This window comes from Sceloporus occidentalis, unplaced genomic scaffold (assembly GCF_023333645.1).
Source record: "Sceloporus occidentalis isolate IW3139 unplaced genomic scaffold, rSceOcc1.0.p SCAF_1, whole genome shotgun sequence".
Lineage (NCBI taxonomy): Eukaryota > Metazoa > Chordata > Lepidosauria > Squamata > Phrynosomatidae > Sceloporus > Sceloporus occidentalis.
In genome coordinates this window covers 180,359,303-180,383,642 of record NW_028316981.1, presented here as the reverse complement: position 1 = coordinate 180,383,642, position 24,340 = coordinate 180,359,303, and the positions used below count along the sequence as shown (strand labels likewise).

Here is a 24,340-nt window from a genome sequence, read left to right as displayed (position 1 = left end):
TCGTAAATAGAAACAAGGAGAACATTCTTTCAACTACAACTGTTGCTTAGTAAGAGTATTAACCTATCCCAGAATGTACATTCTAAATCTTTAATGTTCCCTGAACATATTTTTGCTATGTATATGCAGTTTTCAGTGTATTTTTCAAAATATTTTATTCATTTTTGATATGTTTTACAGATTAACTTAAATAAAATGTGACTGACTCTTGTGACACTCAAGAAAGAGCTCAGCAGCAAAGCAGGGTCCATACATCCTTATGTTTGGCCTGATGGCTAGAAACAAGGCTTCCAGTTAAAAATCTTTACCAGTTAGTTCTGAAAATCTCCTGTATGCCAGAGCAAGTTGTATGGTAAGCCCCAAAGGCCTCTATAAAATGCTTCAAGTTCAAGCTCTTTAAAAAAAAAAAAGTAAATGTATTTTCAGCTCTTTTTTCAGGGTGGAGCACAACATGAGATCCCAATACAGGTATACCTCAGTTAACAAAGTCAGTGTATTCCTGAGCTTTACTTCTTTAAAAAATTTGGTAGCAAAGGCAGAAATAAAACATGGAAAGAATAGGGATAAGATCTTGCACCGCAGAAAAGAACAAATAAATATGTTTCAGCAAACTTTTTAATAGTGTTAAAACTAACACTATTCATTTTTTAATCTTCTAGAGACCACTTGAAAGCTTCTTTCAAAATGCATCCCGGAATGATTTTTCTCCTTCCAGCAGTCCGCTTTGTATATGATTTCCATTTTGTGGTGAAACTCATAGACCTATACCTTTTCAACATGCTAGGAGGTAGCTGCTGAGGCTGGCTTATATGCTCTCTCCCCCTTTCTCTCTATTTGGCTGTTCATTCTTAGTATGAGATCCTGGAGGCAGCTGCTATTCAGCTTGTCTGTTGTAGGCAGGCACATACAGCTATAGTAAGATTGGCTAGAGTAGAATCCCAGGCTCATATTTTATTGCATTGTTTACTGCACACTGCTGAAACCTAAAACGGAAAATCTGTCTTTTTCCAGTGGTCCTACTGAAAAAAACTTCCCAAGAAGACAGAAGAAAAAAAAAAGGGGGGGGGCTAGTATGGACTCCCATAAAAAAACTTTGTAAAAAGGAGCTTCTTTGTCAGAGGCTTTGTTAACTGGGGTATGCTTATATATTTTTCTATCCAACCAAACTGAAGCCTGCTTAACTACACCATAATTATTGCATTTTACAGTTTTAGACAATACTCTTGGAATATTAATCTGTTCTAAACAAGGAGGCTCACTCCATTGCCGTTCTCTTCCTTCACCCACCTTGCCTCATTTCATGGACTCTGTTCTCTTTCCCTGATTTGACAAGAACTAGGTCTGGCAATCACATATAATACATCTTTTAATCCTGCCAGGGCTGTCATGCAAACTTTGACTTAATTACTTCCTTACCTGCAATGCACACAAGGAAAGTAGAAAGATTATAAAAAGTTTCTGGGACAAACTTTAACAAAGCTTTAAAACAGATTCTGGTAATAAAATGGACAAGGACTTATTAGAACTAATGATGTTAATGTAGTCCCAGGAAATCCTGAGCAGGCAGAATCTAACTTTTCTAAGCTCCCAGCCCTAGAATAGTTATGTTCGTCAGAAGATTTGACTAAAGGTTATGCAGCACTACACACAGTGCTATTTTAAGAAGCTTTTACTTGGTCCCAGCCGCCTTTTTTTTTTCTTTTTGGCAAAGATGAATTTGCATTGCCACACACTATTGATTGATAGAGAATATAGAAAGGAGATATTCCAAAGTCAGACAAAAAATACAATAATGGCAAGCTAAGAAGAAAATTAATAATGTTCTGCTCTCTAAAACAATGTGGGTAAGGGAAGAGCAAAACATTCTTCACAGAGAGGCAATCAGCTGTAGAATCCGCTACCACAGCAAGAGTTAAAAGTACTATGAATCGTATTTTAAGAAAGCAACTTTGCAGAGTAGTGATACATCTAGTCATTTGTACAACTAAAGCCTGAGCTAAATGCATTTCAAAAGTCTGAATACAAGACAATCCTGAAAGAAATTCCTCCTTTTTTTAATAATAAAGAAATAAAATAGTTAAAACTATAGCTATCCATTTTTTACACACAAACTGTATTTTCAGTTCCATTATTTGGAAGTAAGACCCCATGGAAGTAAACAGATTTAAAAACAGACCTCGGCAACTAACTTATAAACTGAAATTCCACGTTTTTCCGTGGGTTTTTCAGGCTATGTGGCCATGTTCTAGAAGAGTTTATTCCTGCCAGCCATGAAAGCCTTCGACTAAACACTGAAATTCCAATCCATTTAGAAGTCACATTTAAGATCCTCTTAACAAACAGCCCTGCAAAATGGCCCTGTAACATTCTTGGCATAACACTGGAGGATAAGGGTATAGATTTTGGTGCTGGATCAATGACTGTTATAACTGATAAGGCAACACAGCATAAACCCAGCCACCACTGCAGAGGAGCTGTTTAGATGCATGGCATGGAAAATTCTGACAAGCTTAGCCTGAACTAGCTGTAGAGGAGATTAAACCAATTATTAAGCATACACTAGTTATTCCGCCACCCACTGCGGGGTATTTGAGCAGGGAAAAACAACCACACACTGTTTTTGAATCACAGATGCTCAACTCAATTTTTCATGACAAAGAAAACAGAAGTAATGACCTAGCTCGCTTTAAAATGTCACTTTCCTTCTGAATAGTCTTCCTAATGCATTTACCTACTATTCACTATGACAGTTTATCTGTTACAAAGCATGACTACCATAGGGACAATAGGCAAATCCACCTAGAGGAAGACACAACTTTATCAAGAGGAGAATGGGGTTTAAATTTAATTGGTTAAGAGGCTGCCTTCATTCCTATTTATTATTACAAAAGAGGAAAGTAGTTACCTTGGAACAAGGGGGTGTCAAATAATCTAATTTCCTATAAGAACATCAAACATTTCTTGCAGCACTTTAAAGATTAACACATTTATTATGGCGTACACTTTATGCCAGAATATTTTGGTTAACCCCCAAAATGTCACAAGATTTTGTTGTTGTTTTCACTACCTGTAACAGCCACCTCTCTAAAAATTACAAAAACTTCAAGAAAGATGGATCAAACCAAGTGATTGTCTACTCTGCTCTTCCTCAACCTGGCTTTCTCTGGATGTGTTGGATTACACCTAAATATCATCCCCAACCAGGATGTTAGTTGGGATGATGGAAGCTATAGTCCCACACAACGGAATGGATACTAGGTTGGGATTTAAGGACAAAGCAAACGATTTCACATCATGGCAGCTGCATACAGCCAACAGTTTTCTCTGCTGGTGTCTCTAATACTAGCCAGATTTTTTAAATGTATAGATTCCTTATAGCTATCATGTCCAACAGTCTTGAATAAACTTCCTGACCATACATTTTTCTGATTACCTTTTCATATGGTTGCCTGCCTGTCTCTTCCTTCAGAATGTTTTGCCAGCATGAAGAGGTAGAGTGGCAAGGTGCAAAGAACAGCTGGCCTTCTGTATGTTTAATTCAGGAGTGGTTCAGTGTGGCAGGTCTGGGGGTCAATTTTCTGGATGCCACCTCCACTCTCTGGTTACTGATCTGACTGATAATAATGCAAAAACAACAACCAAACAAACCCCTGGTTTTGAAAGAATATGGGGTCTTTTTATGTTAAAGAGTGCTTTGAGGCTTCTTCTTGTTGTTGTTGCTGCTGTTGTTGTGTACCTTCAAGTCATTTCCAACTTACGGCAACCCTAAGGCAAATGGAGTTTTCTTGACAAGTCCAGAGGGGTTTTTTTACCTTTGCTTTCCTCTGAGTCTTGAGAGAATGTGACTTGTACAAGGTCACTTGAGTGAGTTTCATGGCTCAGTGGGGATTTGAACCCTCGTTTCCAGAGTCATAATCCAATGCATAAACCACTATACTATGCTGGCTCCTAGGGCCTCCTTTGGAGGATGCAATCTATTTAAAAAGCGAATTGCCACTCCTGGAGGCAATTAATTTATCCATTCAATTTGTACAGGAGTTTGAATAGGTCAAGATTGTGGGATCGCATGCAGTTCTAGGGCCACACTTTATCCACCATCAGTCATGTTGTGAGGTTTTTTTTTAATTCTTCCAAAATATATAATCCTTCCAAAATTGCTTCTTCTAAATACAGGTGTAAATGGTACAGAAGGTGTCATTTGCATATGTTCATCCTGTGAGTGGGAGCAACAGCATCTGAAATCTGAAAAGAACAACCCTTTCCTTACAAATGCCCCTTTCCCTTGTAGACTGTACAATAAGGCTGTCCTCCCCTATATTACACAAGACAGAAGGTTTTTGACAGTCACAGCATCTGTTACATCAGTCTCCACTTGCATCTCTGACCTATCTGTATGTTCAAAAACCAAGGGCCACAGCCTGTCATGCTTGATAAGCTTGGAAGGAACCAAAGATTTTAAAATTGAGTATCCTGTATGGAAGCTATGGCCCACAGAGAGCAATAGGTGAACAATAGTTTAGGGCCCAGAGAAACGTGAACACATTTTCTAAGAGTAATCTCTATTAATTATGTAATGATATGTCCACCTCTAGGCATGGTTTCCACATACATGATCACATAATTCAGTGGTAGTTTGCAAGATGATAATAGGAATGGGTAGCTGAATAAGGCAGAAGGGAAGAGGGAAAGGAAGTTCTGAAGTATGGATGCAAATGTGGCAGAAAATATAAGACATGAACCCAAAGGCAGACAAAACAAGAGAGCAAAGAAAAAGTGGTTTAAGCCTAGCTGAGAACAGTCATTTGAACAGACACTAGCCTTATTTCCACAAACAAATTCCCACAACTGGCAGAGCATAATACTAAGAAAATAGCTGGCAGGTTATTGCCAGTTGCTACTGTTAAGTGGTACTAATACTAAGCAGTGTCTGCTTATGAAATCACTGGGGAACCAACATATAAACAATGCATTTTAAGCAATTATTTTCTGTACACTTTTCCAAAACATTTCAGCTAGCTTGTGAACTTGGAAAAAATAAACTGGTTACTTTCAGTGATATTCGCAAATGGGTTTACATTATAAAAGTTCAGAAGAACCCATTCTAACTCAGGAAAAGAGTTTAACAATGAGGGTTAACATTCTGTGCTTTAAAAGTTTGAAAACCACAACAAAATCCAGTTCTGCAAACAGAATGAATTGCTCTGATTTTGCACAAGAGTACTCAACATTGACGCATTACTAGGTTGTACAATTTATTTATCTAGAATTTTTGTGTGGGGTAGTATGGTCACCATTGTATGGTCTTGGATGTTTTCCCAGTTTGTGTCATGAACTGAGTAAAAACTGTCATAACTGTTAACACTTCAAAAGTAGCAATGATGTGCAGGGGCAAGAACTGTCATGGAGACGGGGATCTGAGTGCCAACAGTTACAGATTCCCTCTGGTTTCTAAGTATATGACAGAAAATGAAATATGTTCTTTTGTGCAACCAACTAAGAATTTGCTTTTTTTAAAGAAAAGTATGCTGAAGTTTCTCAAGCTCCTTGAGTCTGCATTAAGAGTGAAAGCCCCTGCTATGCAGTATGATCAACCTAGCTATGTATATCTGGATGTCCCCAAATATACATGTCCAGAGTTGGACTAAATCAACCATTCCATGCACCACAGAGACATAAACCATATGAGTTATCTCCACTAACCTGCAGTTCACACCAAGCAACTTCTACCCAGGTTTCTGTGTCCAGCCCCTTGAAAACTGTTTTGAAGGCTCCTCTTCCCAGCTCAATATCAAATTTCAGAAATCTTCCACCTGGCGACGTAGCCACAGCCTTCATCTCTGCCTCCTCCTCTATCTCTTTTTTGGTCCTTTCCTTCAAGGCTTCCAAATTGACCTTTGAGCCCTGCTCACTTCTGGCCTCCTGACCGGTCACCAGGATGCTGGCAGAGAGATGGTCAATCTTCTGCTCGCCTACCATGAACTGTTCTTGTTCATCCCTGGGAGCGGGCTCCAGAACTTTTTCATCTTCCATTATCTCCACACTCTTTCGGAAGAACCTTTTCCTCTCTGTAGCTGCCCCAGAGGCAGTCGGTGTGCTGACGCCTTCTTTCATCCTGGCCTCCATGGTCATAGAAGCATCAACAGAGGGGCTCCTACTTTCCAAAGAAACCCCATCAGGTTTCTCTGATTCCTCTGTGCTAGCTGATTCACCAGAATCTGTAGCCATGACACAGCAGAGCCTTGGCCCTTCGATATGTTAAGTTCTTCCCTTCCCCTTCAGTTCAAGCACATCATGAGTAACTGCAATGTTACCGGGGATTTACTTCCTCTCAGATTATCATAAGATTCCCATAGCAACCTGTAACAAGAGGGAGGGGAGAGGAGAGAAAAGAAGATCATTTTAGAAAGTGAAATACAAAGCAGCTACACATACCCCCCAAAATGCAGCCCCTCTTTCATAGTCTAGACTTCCTTATTCTCAATTGCACAAATGTACTAGTTATATGCAATTATCAATCGTACTGTATATAAAACTGGCCTCAATATCTTAATAGCACATCAAGTTACACTGCTGTATACAAAATACATAACTGTTTGACATATGAATGGAACGCCTGCTGACCTAGATTCTTCCTCCTCTCCCAACCCCTTCAACTCAACAATTGTAAATTAATTCACCCAACTGCCAAAACTGATGCATGCTGAATTTCTCACACATCCCTTCTTGTTTTTCATCTCTTCACATTGTAAGTTATATCGTACAGCGTTGCCTACTTAGGCAAGGCACGCTCTCTCAGCCTTTGAGGAAAGCAATGGCAAACCTGCTCTGAAGAAATCTTCCCAAGAAAATCTGATACGTTCACTTTAGGGTTGCCATAAATCAGAGATGACTTGAAGGCACACAACAACAACACCTAAGCAATATAGAGGACTCCCAATATTAGGGGACACTTAGAAATTCCAGACGAGATAACAGTATGATGATGTAACTTCATTATTCCCTGGCACTATATGAAAACTGTATGTTCACAACTTGCCCTGTGCAAAAAGGCTACTAAGTAAAAGGGGGCAGGAGGCAAAAAAATGAGCTTACACATGTGTGTGTGCACACACACATCATACTGTTTGCCCCAGTTGATTCAACATTACAGGAACAAGTTACAGAAACTTCTGTATCCCCTGTGATCAAAAATCCTAGTGCTCATACATACACTGTCTCAGAGAAGAAGAACAAAAGAAGCCAGTTAACAGCTTTTCTTAGACACCACTCCCCTTGTGTCCTGCTCTGACCACAACTGCGTCTTATAAATGAAATGAAAGAAGCACTTTTATTCTTATGTTCTGAACGTGCATTACAGATGCTTAATTATTAAGTCCAGATAAACTGGTATTTCCTGTTGGCATGTTGTATTACGAAGGTAACACTGACCATAGTGCTGGGGATTTTACTTGCGGTTTTGAGGCTCTGTGTGTGTGTGTGTTAAGGGCTTTCAAATGTTAAGAAAAATCTATTGCTCAATGGAAATGCATTTAATCAGCCAGCATACAAAAACAGCAAAACTTCTGGCAAATGGATGAGTTAATGGACTCCATTCAAATCCCTCCAGATACTTACAGTCCTATGCCAAGTTTATTTACAAATGTGAAGAGCACCATATTGCCACAAAGGTATTATTATTATTAACCTTTATTTATGAAGCGCTGTAAATTTACACAGCGCTATACATGCAATCTTTTTAGCTAGACGGATCCCTGCCCTCGGGCTTACAATCTAAAAAGACATGACACAGAAGGAGAAGGGAGTGGTGGAGGGAAAGGGTAAGAGGTCCAGCAGTTCCTCTCTACCTCCGAGGCCTGGACCAAGGCAGATGGACTGGAGGCATCTACTCTATACCCTTGCATGAGCCAAAATCTCCCACTTCTCTTTGTAGTTAAGTAATCAAAGGGTTTTAAAAAAAACTATATTGTTTGCTTTGAAAATAATCCAATCAACTTAGTGCTCTTTTACAAGAGTTTAATCTTTCAGTGTGGGGAAACCCTTTAAGATGGGTTATCTTTTAAAAGAACAAGGGAAAGGACAGAAAGGAGGGAATCTTATCAGACTGCACACCAGCAACATGAGATGATCACGAGGAAACTGTTCCATTCAATAGCTAAGGAGAATGCACATTAGAGAAGGTTCCTTGGAATCATTATCACAGTATCATCTACAGGAACTGAACCTGCCATGCTCCTCAACATCTTTCTGAGACAGAATGAAAGGCCGCCTCCTCATCCAAGCTATGTTCCCCTGAAGAATGGCAGGTTTTAAGTGTGTGCTTTTGACAGAGGAAGAAACGCACAGAGACAAGAAACAATAATAAATATTTTAACAATCTCACACAGCATTACTGCACAATACAAATTTTACTTGGCAACAAAAGTTTAAAGCTTTATAGGCATCAGATTTGTATTTAATAGGAATGAATCTCATAGGTGGAGAAATCAAGTTTCTTTTTCAGAAATGTTATTATTTCTAAACCCAACTTCCAATGTAAGAGACTAACTTTGGTCCCCAAAGGGATCCTTTTTTAATATGTGCTAGTTTGACACCACCTTAAGAGCCGGCCTGATGTAGTTTGAGTGCTGGACTGTGACTTTGGAGAACAGAATTCAAATCCCAGCTCGGACATGTAAACCACTGGGTGGCCTTGGACAAGTCACATTCTCAGCCTCAGAGGATGACAATGTCAAACCCCCTCTGAATAAACTTGCCAAGAAAACTCCATTATATTCTCACTTTAGAGTTACCATAAGTTGAAGGCACACAACAACAACAACAAAGTGTTCCATGTCCTCAAAATGAAGACACAATAGAAATTAATTACATGGGGATGGAAAAGGAAAGTCAATGAAGATAATAAAATACAGGGCGACATGAAAAATTACACCTAGAAAATTACAATATACAGTATAAGGAAGGTCATTGATACATTGAGACACACACACATACACACACATTTATTTTAGAAACCTTCTGGATAAATTATTATACCTGCAGTTTAGAAAAAAAGAATAGCGACAATAATTTGCTTATTAGAAAACTGCTGGAAAAATTAGGTTTCATAAGATATGGTTGTAACTCAATACAATATCAACAGAAAAGTTATTATTGATGATTCGATTCTATTTCCAAAACTATGTAGACTTAGATCAGGTGTGCACAACATTTCAAACTCCAAGGGCTGCATCAGGTCTCAAACAGGGTGCCAGGATATCACATGTACATATATACACAAACACAGACACACGTGTCTGCACAAATACAATGGAGTAGTGGTGACGGCTTTAACCTCTCTAGGTGCATCTGCACTGTAGAAATAATGTAGTTTGACACCACTTTTGCTGCCATGGCTCCATCTTAAAGAATCCTAGGATTTGGAATTTTGTGAGGCATCAGCACGCTTTGTCATAGAAGATTAAAGAGCTTGTAAAACCTGAAATCCCAGGATTCCATAGGATAGAACTACAGCACTTACGGTGTTGTCAAACTGCATTATTTCTGCAGTGTAGATGCACCTTCCATCTCAGCAGTGCTGTTCATGATTACAGGGGGCAGTACTTCAGGGTCATTGAGAGAGGAGGAGAGAGTCTCCATTTCCTCCAATCAATCTCAAATTGCTGCTTCCATACTGCCATTAGCAAGGGCAGAAGCACCAATTGTAGCTGATACCATCCACGGTGGTGGGGGCATGGAGAGATCCAGAAAATGCAACTGCTGTGAAGGAAAGGGGCCACTCTACCACCACTACTATTAACATTATTATTATATCCCACTTTTCCCCCCAAATTGGGATAGAAAGTGTCTTACAAGTTTAAAGAATAATACAAGAGTGAGCACTAAAATAGAATTAGACTAGTACAATATTACAACACCTCAGTCATTAAAAGAATAAAATGCAATTAAAAAGATAAAAGGGCTTAAAACAGTACATATTAAAGCAATTAAAAATATTAAAACACATTAAAACAATTAAAACAAAACTATATACTGATCTGTAAGAACTTCAGAATCAGCACCACACAGAACTAAGAGCCCAATCGCAAGCATTTGTAAATGCCTGGTGCAAAAAAAAAAATGTTTTAACTTGCTGGCGGAAAAACGGCAAGGCCTCTGGGGAGAGAGTTTTAAGGTCTCATCGTGTGACTCTAGAGGTGTTATAGAAATACACTAAATCAAATGAATGGATGGACAAACAAACAAACAAATATTGGAGGTGTTTGAATATAATAGAAAAATGGGGCCAGTGCATGTCCCTTTTGACTGTCTTGGCTTCATGTAATATTTTTTGACTCCTTCTTTTGGGAAGTATAAAGGAAACACATACAAACAAATAGTTTTTCACCTTCCTGTTCTCAAAAAAGGCCTCATGTAGTCCTAGAATGGCCACAACAGATCTTAGGGAACTGGTACAATTTGTTCTGCTCTCCATTTCCACCCCTCTTAGGCCCACCACCATAATCTAATAATCTAGGCCACTATTATAGAGCCTCAGATAAAAATTATGCCAGAAATGAAGTAACACCAAGAGAATGCCAACATAACTACATATCAGATATAAAGAAGCCATAAAAGGCAAGTTGGCTCCCTTTTGAAATGTGTAAGTTTTGCCCAAATAAGGGAAATTACTAGAAGATCAAGCATAAACTCTGGCAAAATAAATACAAGTCAACAATAAAAAATGAAAAGAAAAACTAAAAAAGAATTCCAACACATCAGAAGTATAATATGATCAGCTGACAAAGAGATAAAAAGAAGTAGTGAAGGTGGAGAAGGAAACTGTAGGGAGGCTAAATTATTTTCATCTGCCTTTATGGCATAAAAGGGCCAAGACATACCTGCATCTTAGTGACTATTGAAGGAAGGGCATTAGAATAAATATGTCAAATGGCACTGGCAGCCTCTCAGTATCGATAGCATTTTTTCTTTATTTTGTATTCATAGTCAAAGGTATAGCCTTCTTAGTATGTAGAATCAGTATGCAGAGAGATCTTGTAGCACTTTTGAGACTTAACTGAAAGAAAGATGTTGGACCAAATGCATCTGAGGAAGTAGACTTTAGTCTATGAAAGCTCATGCGGCCAACTTCTTTCTTTCAGTTAAGTCTCAAAGGTGCTACAAGATCTCTCTACATTTGTATTCATATGATATATCTACTTATAGACATACTTACTATACCCCACCCTGCTAACTCAAAGGATGAAAGGGTGGTTTATACAGTCAGATTTCTGTATCCATAGAGGATCCATTCCAGACATACACACACACCATGGATACAAAAAAAAAACGTGTCAAGACCCGTTCTCCCTAATGGTGGTGTGACATGCGCATGCCTGCTAGTACAGCTGCATGCATGCATTCATGGCCATTGAGGTCTTGCACTCTGCAGATGCTCAGATCTATGGATGGCAAGCCCGCAGATATAGAGGTCCGACTGTACATTCTTTGAATACATAAGTAAAGTTGATGAAGGATGACATTTTCAGAATTAGAAAATTCAAAACTTACAAGTCACTCAAGCTGAATTCTGTTCAGTGAAAAATCTAGAAGAACTCAAATATGACATTATTGATCCTTTAACAAAACTCTGTAATTTTTATATTATCCCCCCCCCCCCCCATTATTACAGGATAACCAATGTCACACTAATTTTAATGGGAAGGGCAGGGCGAAATCAGGGATGGGAATCATGCAGACCTCTTGATATTGCTGGATACCAACTTCCAGCATTCCTCACCACACACTGGGGATATTAGATGTTGCGGTCCAACAACATGTGGAGAGAAGTGTGATAGCTAATCCCAACTACAACAGAACCAATACATAAATGGAAACACGGTTTATAATTCTCTGAAGATGACAGACACAGACACAGGTGAAACGTCAAGAATAAACTCTTCTAGAACATGGCCACATAGCCTGAAAAACCCACAAATCTACAGTTCATCAAAATTTACAAGAGTTAGAACAGGCCCTTTCTGATGTAGGTTTAGGAAATTACAGATCTGTAACTTCCATCCCAAGTAAAATGATAACAAGATTAAAACAGAGATAAACTGTAGAAGTACCCCTGTTTAGATTAATCAATGTGGTTTTGTAAAGTAATTTTGCTCTATCGAACATTTAGAATTGTTCTAAAGGAATACAGTGGCTCCTTGGTTTTATTCTGGCAAAAACTACTTCTGTCTTGTTAGCTACTCCTCATAATCAGTGTAGAGAGATATATCATCATACCATCATGTTTTACACTCTTCTCCCCACCACCACCTTGAATACATGTCGGTCCACATAGAGTTCACTCCATGTATCTGAGGAAGTGGATTGAAGTGCACAAAAGCTTATGCTAGAATACACCAGAGGCAAAGTCATGTTAGTCTTGAATGTCAGTATGCAAGGGAGTCTTGTAGCACTTTTGAAACTAATCATGTTTTCTACATAGTTAGTCGCAAATACGTTACAAGATTCCCTTGAATGCTAGAATAAACCAGTATGTAGAGAGATCTTGTAGCACCATTGAAACTAACTAAAGAAAGAAGTTGGCAGCATGAGCTTTCGTAGACTAAAATCAAGTCTACTTCCTCAGATGCATCTGAGGAAGTAGACTTAAGTCTACAAAAGCTCATGATGCCAACTTCTTTCTTTAGTTAGTCTCAAAGGTGCTACAAGATCTTCCTACATCCTGATTCTATAGACTAACAAGGCTATATCTTTGAATTCTAGAATAAACCAGCTGGTCTCAGAGGTGGATTTCTGCCTTTTATGTTAAAACAGATTAACACAGCTATCTGTTCAAATATTATTTAGATTTTTTTGTGTGTCATCAAATATGTAGTTGAAGCTGATCCATTCTATAATTGTGCTTTCAAAAGGCTTTGATAAAATCTCTCAAGATCTCTGACAATCTTTGCCAAACTAGTGAACAATCTGTATGTTAGATGGAATATCGAGGCATTTTCTAACCAATAAGACTGGGATTGTATACAGAAGGAGGAGGTGAAATTCTAGGACATTTAACTCTCTTACCTTTCAAAAGAGACAAATAAATTCCCAATAGAAATATGCTAGGTGAATTAATCTTAACAACTTGACCCCTCTTTATTAAGAAATATTATTTAAAGCTATCCCACAGCACTGTCAAAAAGATATGAGAGAAATGTGAATCCACAGGTGTAGCTCTCCTTCCAAAGTCATTTGCAAAAATGACACTAAAAGCATATGCTAACAGGTGCAGATGTATGACACACAATCAACAGTTTACCCCTGAGACCAAAAGCCAGCTGAGCCTGGGACATTCCCATGGTGACTCTTTAACTGTAAAAAGACCCGGCTTGCACATACAATCCCCAATTTAAAAACATATTACAAGTATCCCTCCACATTTGCAGCTTTGACTTTTGAGAAAGTAATTATCCACAGATTTGATTAATATGTCCTCTCTAGGAATCTCTAGGTCTTCCAGCGTGATTCTATGGTTAATATCCACCAGAAATCATAGTGGAGGACCTAGAGGTTCCTTAAGAGAACACTTATTTAGGCAACCTCAGGTCCTCCAGCACAAATCTATGGTCATTATCTGGCAGATGTTGACCACAGAGTTGCTCTGGAGGACCTACAAATACCTAGAGAGGTGTTCTCTCAGGTTAAAAAAAATAGTGTTTGTTTATTTGTGGTTTTTCCACTTTCATGGGGGTCCCATGCCCCTAACCCCAATGAATGTGGAGGGCTCATTATATTATTTTTTTATTATCTTTGAATATGCTGTTTCTATTTGCTCACCATTTCGTTCCAAAAAGCGAAGGAAGATCAAAGTGATCAAAAACATGTGGAGTTACTGAGTTGGAGTAATATTGCTATTGTTTTTAGTCAACTTAATCTCAGAACCTCTGGTGTACCACAGCTGCATAAACTGGCCAGATTAAATTTAATAAAAAGAGATTAAAGAATCCAAGGAAAAGCATTGACTAACCATGTATCTGGGTCTTTAAGAAATATAATGGATTTTGACTGTTACAGTTTGAGGGAAACACCCACAGGTTGGGAACCACTGGTGTAATGTTTGGGTGCTGGATGAGGACTCTGGAAGATCAAGGTTCAGATTCCTGCTCAGCCATGGTAACCCACTGAGTGATTTTAGGCAAGTCACACATTTTTAGCCTGAGAGGAAGGCAATGGAAAATCTCCTCCGAATAAATAATGGGCAAGAAAATCTTAGGAGGATAACCTTAGCTTGGAGCAACTTGAAACCACATAACAATGTGTGTGTACATAACTTTAAGTCACCTGTCAATTTAAAGCAGCCCCAAAGCATAAAGCATAGGCAAGGAATACTCAGAGGTGGTTTTGCCAATTCCTTCCTCTGGTATTCACTGGCAGTCTCCCATGCAAGTACTAGCCAGGGGTGACCCTGCTTAGCTTCTGAGATCAGGCAAACTCTGGTGCCTTCGGAGTATTTAGGCTCTAGAACAGATGTTCAAAATAATATTGTTTCAACAAAAGGCTATTTAACCCAGGATCTTTCCCCTTAAACCTAGCTGTGAACAGTTTGATTCTAACTCATGATTTTCACTAAACCTCTCCCCACTATTTCTGAAACACTGAGTAGGGTTTCTACTGGTCAGAGAACCATCTCCCCTCCTCTGACACACCTCTCCATCCTGACATCCCTTCTTTACCACCACAATCATTATTTAACATATGTGAAATCAATGGGGAGAAAAACTGAATATTTTCATAAAGATCCTTCAGCATGCTGTCTAGACATCTTAAACATAAAACAATGCATGGCAGAAGGATGATTGCAACAAAGAGACCAGATCATCAGGAGCTGCCATGCTTGGTTAGAAACAGTAAAGAAAACTTTCTTTTGAAGAAGGGTTCAATTTTTGCATGGGCTAAGCAGGCAATTATAATACAGCACATTCGGAATCACAAAAGAACTCCCTCCCTCTCCATTCACCAGATTGGTTAACAATCATGGTAAGCATCTACCTCAAAAATATTATGGTTGACTCCATTATTCATAGGTAAAGTGGTCCTAGGCACATCTGGAGTAGTGGATCTCACTGGTTCATTGGCCCTATATGGAACATATTACAGTCTAAATTCAGTGTCACTGTGAACATTTTGAACCACAATGCCATCTAGTAGAGACAGGGCCATAATAATAGGTAAACCTTGGAATATATCATTGATCAAGAAAACAAGGCATTATGCCAGGGGTTGGAAAAGTTACTTCTGACTACAAACTCCAACAACACTGCCAGAGGGTTTTTGGGAACTGTAGTTCAAAGAAAAATCTTCTGAACTCTGCATTATTCACATAGGAATTTAAATAAATAAGACAAGCATGCCTCCCACCACAAGGCTGCTAAATCCCTTGTGAAAGGATCAGCAATTCCTTGTTGGCCTGTAAATAATTAATATTCCATTGTTGATGCTGAGTTTTGTTTCTAGCTGGTGTTTAGAGGCAGAATAAATTACAGTTCTACAAGTGCTATGAAATACAGGTTTTCATTAACAACTACTGTAGAACATTTATATAGTTGTTTTTTTTAATCTGGCTCAAAGTTTGGATACTTTCCACAAATTAATAATCACAAGCCATAAACACAAAAGCTCAATAGGCTTTTGGCCAGCATCTACTGTACGTCTGAGTTTTGGCTAAACAGAGAGGTAACTGGAGCTTAAGCCACCTTCCTACATTTTGAATGAACAGTTTGACATGAATGAAAACTGCTGTAGCGTAGGAGCAAAAGATGTAAACTGTAAGCCTGGAGGTCTCCAGTCCAAAACTCACCTCAGCTATGAACTTACTGAGTGGCTGTCAATCAGGCACTCTCTCCCAACCCCAATACCAACTTTAAAATAGGGATAATTTACACTGGCCTTAGATGAAGAATGGCAGCACAACTAAAAATGATAAGAAATTATATGGAATTTTTGTAGAATTCAAAGATATAGCTGTGTTAGTCTGTAGAATCAGTATGTAGAGAGATCTTGTAGCACCTCTGAGACTAACTGAAAGAAAGATGTTGGTAGCACAAGCTTTCAAAGACTATAGTCTACTTCCTCAGATGCATATGGGGGAGTGGAAGCCAGAGACAGACATACATATGCAAATGTATGTGAGAATGTCATTTCAAATTCAAAACCCTTTGTGTATGGAAATGAAGTGACAAGTTCAGTTTTAACTATGGTGGTTTGTGAACAATGCATAGGTGTGAAACAGATCGCCCCTTTGAGCCAGCTTCGGGGTGGTGTCTGAGCATGGCATTTAGATGCCACACACTCCGATGATGCCCCGAAGCTGGTGTCACGCCACTTGCCCGACCACATGGATGGCGTTTTTGTGGTGCTCTGGCAGCACAGCATTTATACGCTGCATGCCGCAGGAGCTCCACAAAGCCGTGGTGGTGGCAAAAAAGCAGGCTTTTTGCCAGCTCAAAAAGGAGCAGCAAAAAGCAGGCACAGGACTGCAGTGTGCAGTTGCTGAGGTCCCAACCTGGTGTTCAAAAGGGCGGCATCAAGCCAGTTCTGCTGTTTCTCTTTCTAATCTGCCTTTGTAGCTCTTTTGTTTGAGGACCGCTGTTCTGAGGTCTGAGGTTGAATGCCCAGGGAGACTGAAATGTTCTGCCTCTGATTTTTTGGTATTTCCATTCCTAATGTCTGATTTATGTCCATTTATCCTCTGGTGCAAGGACTGGTCTTTTTGCCCAATGTAGAACGGTGAAGGACATTGTTGATACATTGGAGAATGAGCACATGAAAGTCGCCCTAATATTGTAGGTGATGTCATTAAGTCTTGTCATGACATTTCCTCACATACCAATGGCACATATATGTCTGTCACTGTCTTCCACTCCACCCTATGCATCTGAGGTAGTATACTTTAGTCTACGAAAATTCATAAAATTTTTGTGTTATTATTATACTCTTTAAGCAGATAATTTTGTGAAATAACTTTCCTGATTACTGAATTCCCACCCAACGTTTGTATAGTGGCATTGAGTGAAAAGAGACAAGGTTATTGTCATTAGGAGGAAAAAGTTGCCAGCTCCACACACACAATTTCTGCAGTGCCTTCCAGTGGAAAGGGAGTGTCCTCAGTGCCTAAGTCAGTGGTCCCCAAACCTGTACCATTTAAGGGATTTTGGACTTTGGCTCCCAGAGTCCCAGGCTATTGGCCAATACTGCTGAGGCTTCTGGGAGCTGAAGTCCAACATCTCTTAAAGGGCACAGTTTGGGGACCACTGGCCTAAGTGCTTTGAGGGACCAGCTTAGACAACGACCTGGAAACCATGGCCTTTTTCCTCCTTCCCTGGCCATGCTGCACTGCCTATGCCTGGGTAGTTATACCAGTGTTAGTTATCCAACAAAAGTTTAACCAAAATATATTTTCAAGCATGTTTTCTGCACTGTACAAACAACTTTAAAATTCATCTAAAGCTTCATGCTTTAGCTAATTATAGGAAAAACTATGTGAGACCAGAAGCTCTAACTTAAAGACAGTGTTTCCTCTATCTATCTAGTGACCTGCCTATCATTCCAAATGCTTTAGCCTAGGACTTTACAACCTCCCTACCTTCAGAATCCTACCCAGTCAAACATACGTCATGTAAAATTGAATTCTGTTCCACCTGTTCCTTGAGTACATGTAATTGCCTCAATTTTCGGTGGAAGGTTTCATCTCTTGCCCATTTTGTAAAAAGAAAGCCATCAACAAACAAGTTTAAAAGGTTCATGAGGTACCAGATGAACTATAATTATTATTAACTCTACCAAAGAATGAGTAGCCTCCGACGTTTAAAATCCCTCAGTAAGAAAGAAACCCAGTCTCTTGTAAGGAATCTTGGCCTTTGGCCAAAAGAAGCATTTGGGTTCAGCTACAAGTCAAAACCGCCTGCTACGCTCTCTGTCGATGTGCACACACAACAGCTGACTAACATTTTTAAAGAGAGATGTTGAAACTCTCCATGGCTTTCTCTGAACTAAGCATTTCCACATCAATCTAAAAAATAATCTGAATAGCTTCTACATTTAGGCTATATTCTAACGAGGTTATGTTGTCATTTTCTCATGTTTACAGTCACTCAACTAAGTTACTTGTAGCCAGAGGGAAGAAAGCTCTTTCTCATGACTACTATAAAATCAATCACAACATTTTACAACATGCACAGAGAACACCATGCAATTGGAACCTCACATTATGACCAAATATCAAGAAGGATGATGAAGCATCATATTCTACTCATTACGTTTCAATTTTTCTTTTAAGAAACAAATTCTGTTTCTTTTCTTTTCCAGGGACTACAATTCACAACTCTGCTGTTGAATTCAAAGTCGACGAGAGGTCCTTCCATGCTACTGAAGCTGCAAGAACTCACTTGATTCTTGATGTATGTACTGCATCTTTCCAAGATAAACTGATACCAAGCAGTCAAAATTCTAAGCCACAGTGGATTTATCTTCGTCTTTTATGACCCAAATACAAAAATCTGCACCTCAGCTCCCAAGTCCTGATTTCACTAATAGTAACAGGAACTTAAAGGAGGAGCTTAAGTTACAGGGTACATTTAAATGCCTCTCTTCACAGTTTCAAGCCATATCTTTTTTTTAAAAAACCCAAAACAAAACTAATCTGGGGTTTTTTTTCTGACTAATATCTTTCTATGCAAAATGAATGCTTACCACCTGCCAACCTACATGTCCACAGTATTATATGATTTTCATTTCAAACACAGCCTGAAGGAACCTGGATATCAAAACACCACATAAAGGCATGATATAATTTACAGAGCGGATACATACAGCTATGAAGATTGATTCTAAACAGTAACGCATTAAAGACAACCTAAGGAAACCAAAAGAATGCCATATTTCATTTTGGTGATTACCCATGGAAAGATTCCCCCAGATGGAAATGATCTTATTCCCCAGTCAGCATTAAAATGCTTCACCAAACAAAGCTAAATTAATTTAAAAGCACAAATGTAGCCATGTTTACTCTGAAGTATATCCCACTGTCTCCAATACAGCATTTGCTCCTTGAGAAGTATGGTTAGGATTACAACCACAGTTCTTTTGAAATACATATTCTCTGTATGTCCCCTCTCCCCTCTCTGGGGGGAAAGCACTGATGAATCCAGTCTGTAAAATTCCTAGGGGTGGAGGAACTATACAGCCACACACAAAGGTCTTTTTTTTTTTTAAGTAAAAAGGAGAAAAAAGCATTCCTACAAAATAAGGTTGACACCACATCACAGCAGGGTAAATGCCAACAAACAGTAAGAGAAAACACAAAGAAAAAGACAAAATATTATAAACAAAAGGTGGTGAATGGGCCATTACCGGAAGGTTTAGAAGGAGCAAAGGCACAAATAATGTAAGAGAAAGGAAGGTCCCTTTTCTTCTCCTATTTAGCCCATTGGAATTCCATACACAGCTTCACACACACACAGAGTCGGTTTCAAAGATACATGCACACACACTTCCCTCTACTTAAAATATCCATATAAAATAGGAACCGCATCTTTTTCTCTTATCTCATCATGTCTGAGCACATGACTCACCCTACAAAGAAATTCCATCCAACATGACCCCCCTCCCCAGACACACGCACACCTGGCTTGCCAGGACCAAACACAGTTCACAGATTAATATAAAATTCATATAAAATTTTTGTTCACCCCCACCCCTTCCATGAAAATCTTGTTGATACCTCAAGGCCACACATATTTTTCCTGTTGATTCCAAATCAATTCATTCCCAAGAAATGGCACTTTGTATCATAATGCAACCCCCCCCCATGAATCATCTTTTCACTCCAGCCGCCGCCACCACCTCTCTTAGCAGTGTCCAGCACCACACGATCCATCCATCCAGACTGTAGTCACATGCACAAAAGCCACCCAGACCTCCCTCTTTCCTCCTCGCCTTGCACTCTCTTTATTATTACCCACCCATCCTTTAAGGTGGTGGCAGGGAGGAGACTCCCATCCTTATACCACAGCTGCTTACCCAGGATTACAGAGCCTGAGTCAGTGCCAGGGGGGAAGCATCTCTCCATCTCTGTGGATTCCTCTCAAACAGACCCCATGGAAGCAGCAAGGAGGAGGTGGTGGATGCTCACTGCATCAAGGGAGAAAAGACCCCCCCTCCCACCTCCTCACAAGGAAGAACTTCCGGGTAATGGTGAACCTTGCCTGCCAAGCAGGTGAGGAGCAATCCTCTGCCTTCCACCTTCTGTCTGGGCTGTGCTATTCTGAGGAAACCCCCGCCTCCTCCTCCCCACAGAGACACACAGAGGAGGAGGAGATGGACGCAAAGGCAGCCCTTGCACAGCTTGACATGCTAACAAAGTCTCAATGAAGAGAACTACCTCGGGGTAAACCATCTGCCCTATCTGACGGGTGGGGGAGAAAGAAACAAGTACAGATGAGGCACATCACCCGGATGTCAAAGGGAGATGGTCTTTCCCATCCTCACCAGTGGAGATTTCCACTTTCTGTGATGAGAGATAAGTAGGCAGAAAGAAGACTATATGGTGATGGCATTAGCTCACTTGTCAAGATGCTCACTGTTTAATTCAGTCTGCTTAAAGATGCGGTAGCACCGACAATCTCGTTACCCAAGCTTAGCCAAATGTGTGTGCATATACACACACACACACAGAATTCCTCATATACTTTTATTGTTGTTGTTGTTGTTATTAATTTGTATATCCATCTGTGATATATTCAATGCTGCTACCATTTGACAATTAAATGCCTCCTATTCTAAGCATCTCTATATTAAAACAACATTGTTGTTGTTGTGTGCCTTCAAGTCATTTCCAACTTGTGGCAAACCTATCATGGGATTTTCTTGGCACAATTTCAGAGGAGGTTTGACTTTGCCTTCCCCTGAGGCTAAGAGAGTGTGACTTGCCCAAGGTCACCCAGTGGGTTTCATGGCCAAGCTGGGAATCAAACCTGGTCTCCAGACTCCACGCTCAAACCATTACACCACGTGGGCCTGGGGAAAAAAAGCAACCACTTAAAAATATAAGTAAAACACATTTGTACTTTGTAACTTCCATTTTGCTCACAGACAGTACTTACTGTGTGGCAGTACAAAGGCAGGCTTACTGCTGAACATAAGAAACCCAAAAATGATGACCATGGAGGATCTATATACATTCAACCTAGATAATAAAGAAATCAAAATAGTTAAAGATTTCCCATACCTTAGATCGAACACTGATCAGAATGAGGACTGTAGTCAAGAAATAAGAAGACTAGCAAGGGCACCGATGAAAGAACTAGATAAGATCCTGAACAGTAAAGAAATACAACTGAACATTAAAATTAGAATCATCATGTGTGGATGCAAGAGCTGGACAGTGAAGAGAGCTAACAGAAAGAAAATCGATTCATTTGAGATGTGGTACTGGAGAAGAGTACTGAGAATAACACAGAGGACCAAACAGACAAATAAATAGATTCTTTAACAGATCAAGCCTGAACTCTCCTTGAAAGCCAAAACTATTAAATTGAGGCTGACATACTTTGGAAATATAATGAGAAGGCGCAAGTCACTAAAAAAGACAATGATGCTGGATAAGATTAAGGGTAGCAGAAAAAGAGGAAGACCTTACACCATATTGCTAGACTCAATCAGGGAGTTCATGGACCTGAATCTACAAGACCTAAGCAAAAGACAGGCAGACTTGGAAATGTCTCAACCACAGGATCGCTATCAGTCGGGCCCAACTCAAGGGCAGTTAACAACAACAACTGCTCAGACCAGTGCAACCTATGCAGACACACTATTTTTTACAGCTGTTAGCTGTTTCCAACTTCTATAAAGGTAAAGGTAGTCCCTTGATATGAATGTCTAGTTGTAACCAGTTGTAGGGGATCGTGCTCATTTTCGTTTCTAAGTCGAAGAGCCAGCATTGTCCAAGGACTGCCCTGGTGGTCATGTGGCCAGCATGACTGCACTGAACGCTGTTACCTTCCCACTGAGAAGTGGTACCTATTTATCTACAGTCATCCCTCCATATTTGCGGCTTTGATATTTGCGGATTTGATTATTCACGGATTTCATTAATATGTTATCTCTAGGAATATCTAGGTCCTCCAGTACAACTCCGTGGTCAACTTTAACTAAAAGTTGCACTGAAAGACCATTTGTAGCTACTCCAGTGCCATTCTATGGTCAGTGTATGTTGGACATTGACCACAGAGTTGCACTGGAGAACCTAGAGATTCCTAGAGAGGTGTCCTCTCAAGTAAAAACAGTGTTTTTGTTATTTGCGGTTTTCCCATATTCACGGGGGTCTTGTTCCCCTAATCCTAGCGAATATGGAGGGACAACTGTACTTGCTTTTGCATGCTTTCCAACTGCTAGGTTGGCAGAAGCTGGGACTAGTGACAGGAGCATAACCCATAATACGGCACCTGGGCATCAGACTCCAAACCTGCTAATCTTGCATTCAACAGAGTCAGCATCTTAACTACTTGAGCCACTGCATTACTGGTGCTTTTCACCACCACCCCTTTGGTGCTTCCACATTTTGTGCTATTACAACTTGGCATTTAAAGTAATCTAATTGTTACCACTTGATATATATAAGATATTCAGCACTGCGAAAATGTCAAATAGCTTTATTAAACCACGAAGGTTAAGTAAACAAACCATATTCACAATTCAAACACCCCAGTCAATACTTGGTAGAAGCCCTTTACGGAGCGATTGCTGATGTGAATCTTCTTTGGTAAGTCTCTATCAGCTTTGTGGATCATTATCCTACTATTTTAGCCCATTCTTCTTGACAAAATCATGCCAATTCTATCAAGTTGGATGGGAACTGCTCATGGACAGAATCTTTCAAGACTTGTCACAGATTTTCAGTGGGGCTGAGGTCTAGGCTTTGTCTGGGCTATTTTAAGACATGCAGGTTCTTGTTTTTAAACCACTCCAGTGTTATTTGGACTATGTGTTTAGGTTAACTGCCATACTGGGAGGTGAATCTCTACCCCAGTCTCAGGTCTCTTGTAGACTGAAACAGGTTTGTTTGTTTGTTTGAAATCTAGAACTGCTCTATGTTTGGCTTTATCTATCTTCTCCTCAATACAGACCAGGTTCTGAGTCCTTGCTGAGGAAAGGTATCCCACGATATCATGCTGCCATCCCCATGCTTCACCACGGTTAATGAGCACTGTTGGCTTTGCACCAGACAAATCAATTTGTGGTAAGGCCCAAAGATCAGTGTTTGTCTTATCACATCAGAGAAACTTTTTCTATGTTTTCTGTCTGTCTCATACATTTCTTAAAACTTAAAATGGTCTTTGATATTAATTTGGTTCAGCAATGATTTTTGCCTCACTGTTCTTTCATAACATCCAATTCTGTGGAGTGTCTAAGTAATAGTTGTTCCATGGACAACTTCTCCCATCTCAATTACTCTCCAGTTCCTTCAAAATTACCACTAGCCTCTTAGTTGGTTTTCTGACTAATGCCCTTCTTACTCAATCACTTGAGTACTCATCCACTTACTCATCCACTTTTGGTGGATGGCCTTCTCTAGGCAGTCATGATTGAAACATATTCTTTTCCTTTTTTAATAAGTGATTTAACTGTGTTCCATAGGATGTCCATAGTCTGGTTTTATATACACATACATACTCAACCCTCACTGGTACTTCTGTACAACTTTATCCCAGACTTGTTTTGCTATCTCCTTAGCATTCATGATGCTTTTTGCTTACATTTGCTCTCCAGGAAACTTTGGGGTCTTCCAGAAACAGGTGTATTTAATATGAGACCATGTTTCACTTGAATTGTACAAACGTAGAATTCATTATACTATTTATGTGCATTTTGGAGGCACTGGGTTGCAGGAGAGCCTATTTACGCATGTCATAGCATAAGGAGTGAATCCACAATTGCTGGTTTGTTTAGTTTACTTAACTACCTAGCACTATATCACTATAACTACCTAGCTCTATCTTTACCATCTTCAATAACTTGTGTACATTAAGTAGTAAAAATGTCAGTTGAATCCAATTCAGTTCCAAGTTGTAACACAACACAATGTGGAAAAGTCAGATTTGTATGTGAATATTTCTGCAAGGCCCTGTATGTCACTCCAACCTCCCTTCTCTCCTAGCATGAAAACCATGAAGGATTCAAGACAAGGCTTTTATTGTGCAATTGCCCTGCTTCATGCATGGAATTTTATGGAGAGTCTAGACATTGCTGTCTTCTGCTTACAAACCTTCTCTGCTTTCCCACTACTTCTTCCTTTTCTTTTTCTTAC

At 39.6% G+C, this 24,340-nt stretch overlaps 1 protein-coding gene across 6 annotated transcripts in view; it reads right to left on the bottom strand.

Annotated features, from left to right (window-relative positions):
• Nucleotides 1-24,340, bottom strand: part of LOC149322921 (serine/threonine-protein kinase WNK3-like) — a 136,313-nt gene that overhangs the window by 106,637 nt on the left and 5,336 nt on the right. For 4 of the 6 annotated variants that reach the window (XM_089484788.1, XM_089484753.1, XM_089484773.1 and 1 more), the window contains exons 1-2: nt 20,056-20,153; nt 5,701-6,357 (exon numbers count right to left, since the gene is read on the bottom strand). In XM_089484788.1, the coding sequence (XP_089340914.1) occupies nt 5,701-6,225 (525 nt within the window). In that variant the 5' untranslated portion in view covers nt 6,226-6,357; nt 20,056-20,153. Of the gene's footprint in view, nt 1-5,700; nt 6,358-20,055; nt 20,154-24,340 lie in introns of those variants that run through there. The other 2 variants (XM_089484767.1, XM_089484761.1) reach the window with 1 other exon arrangement.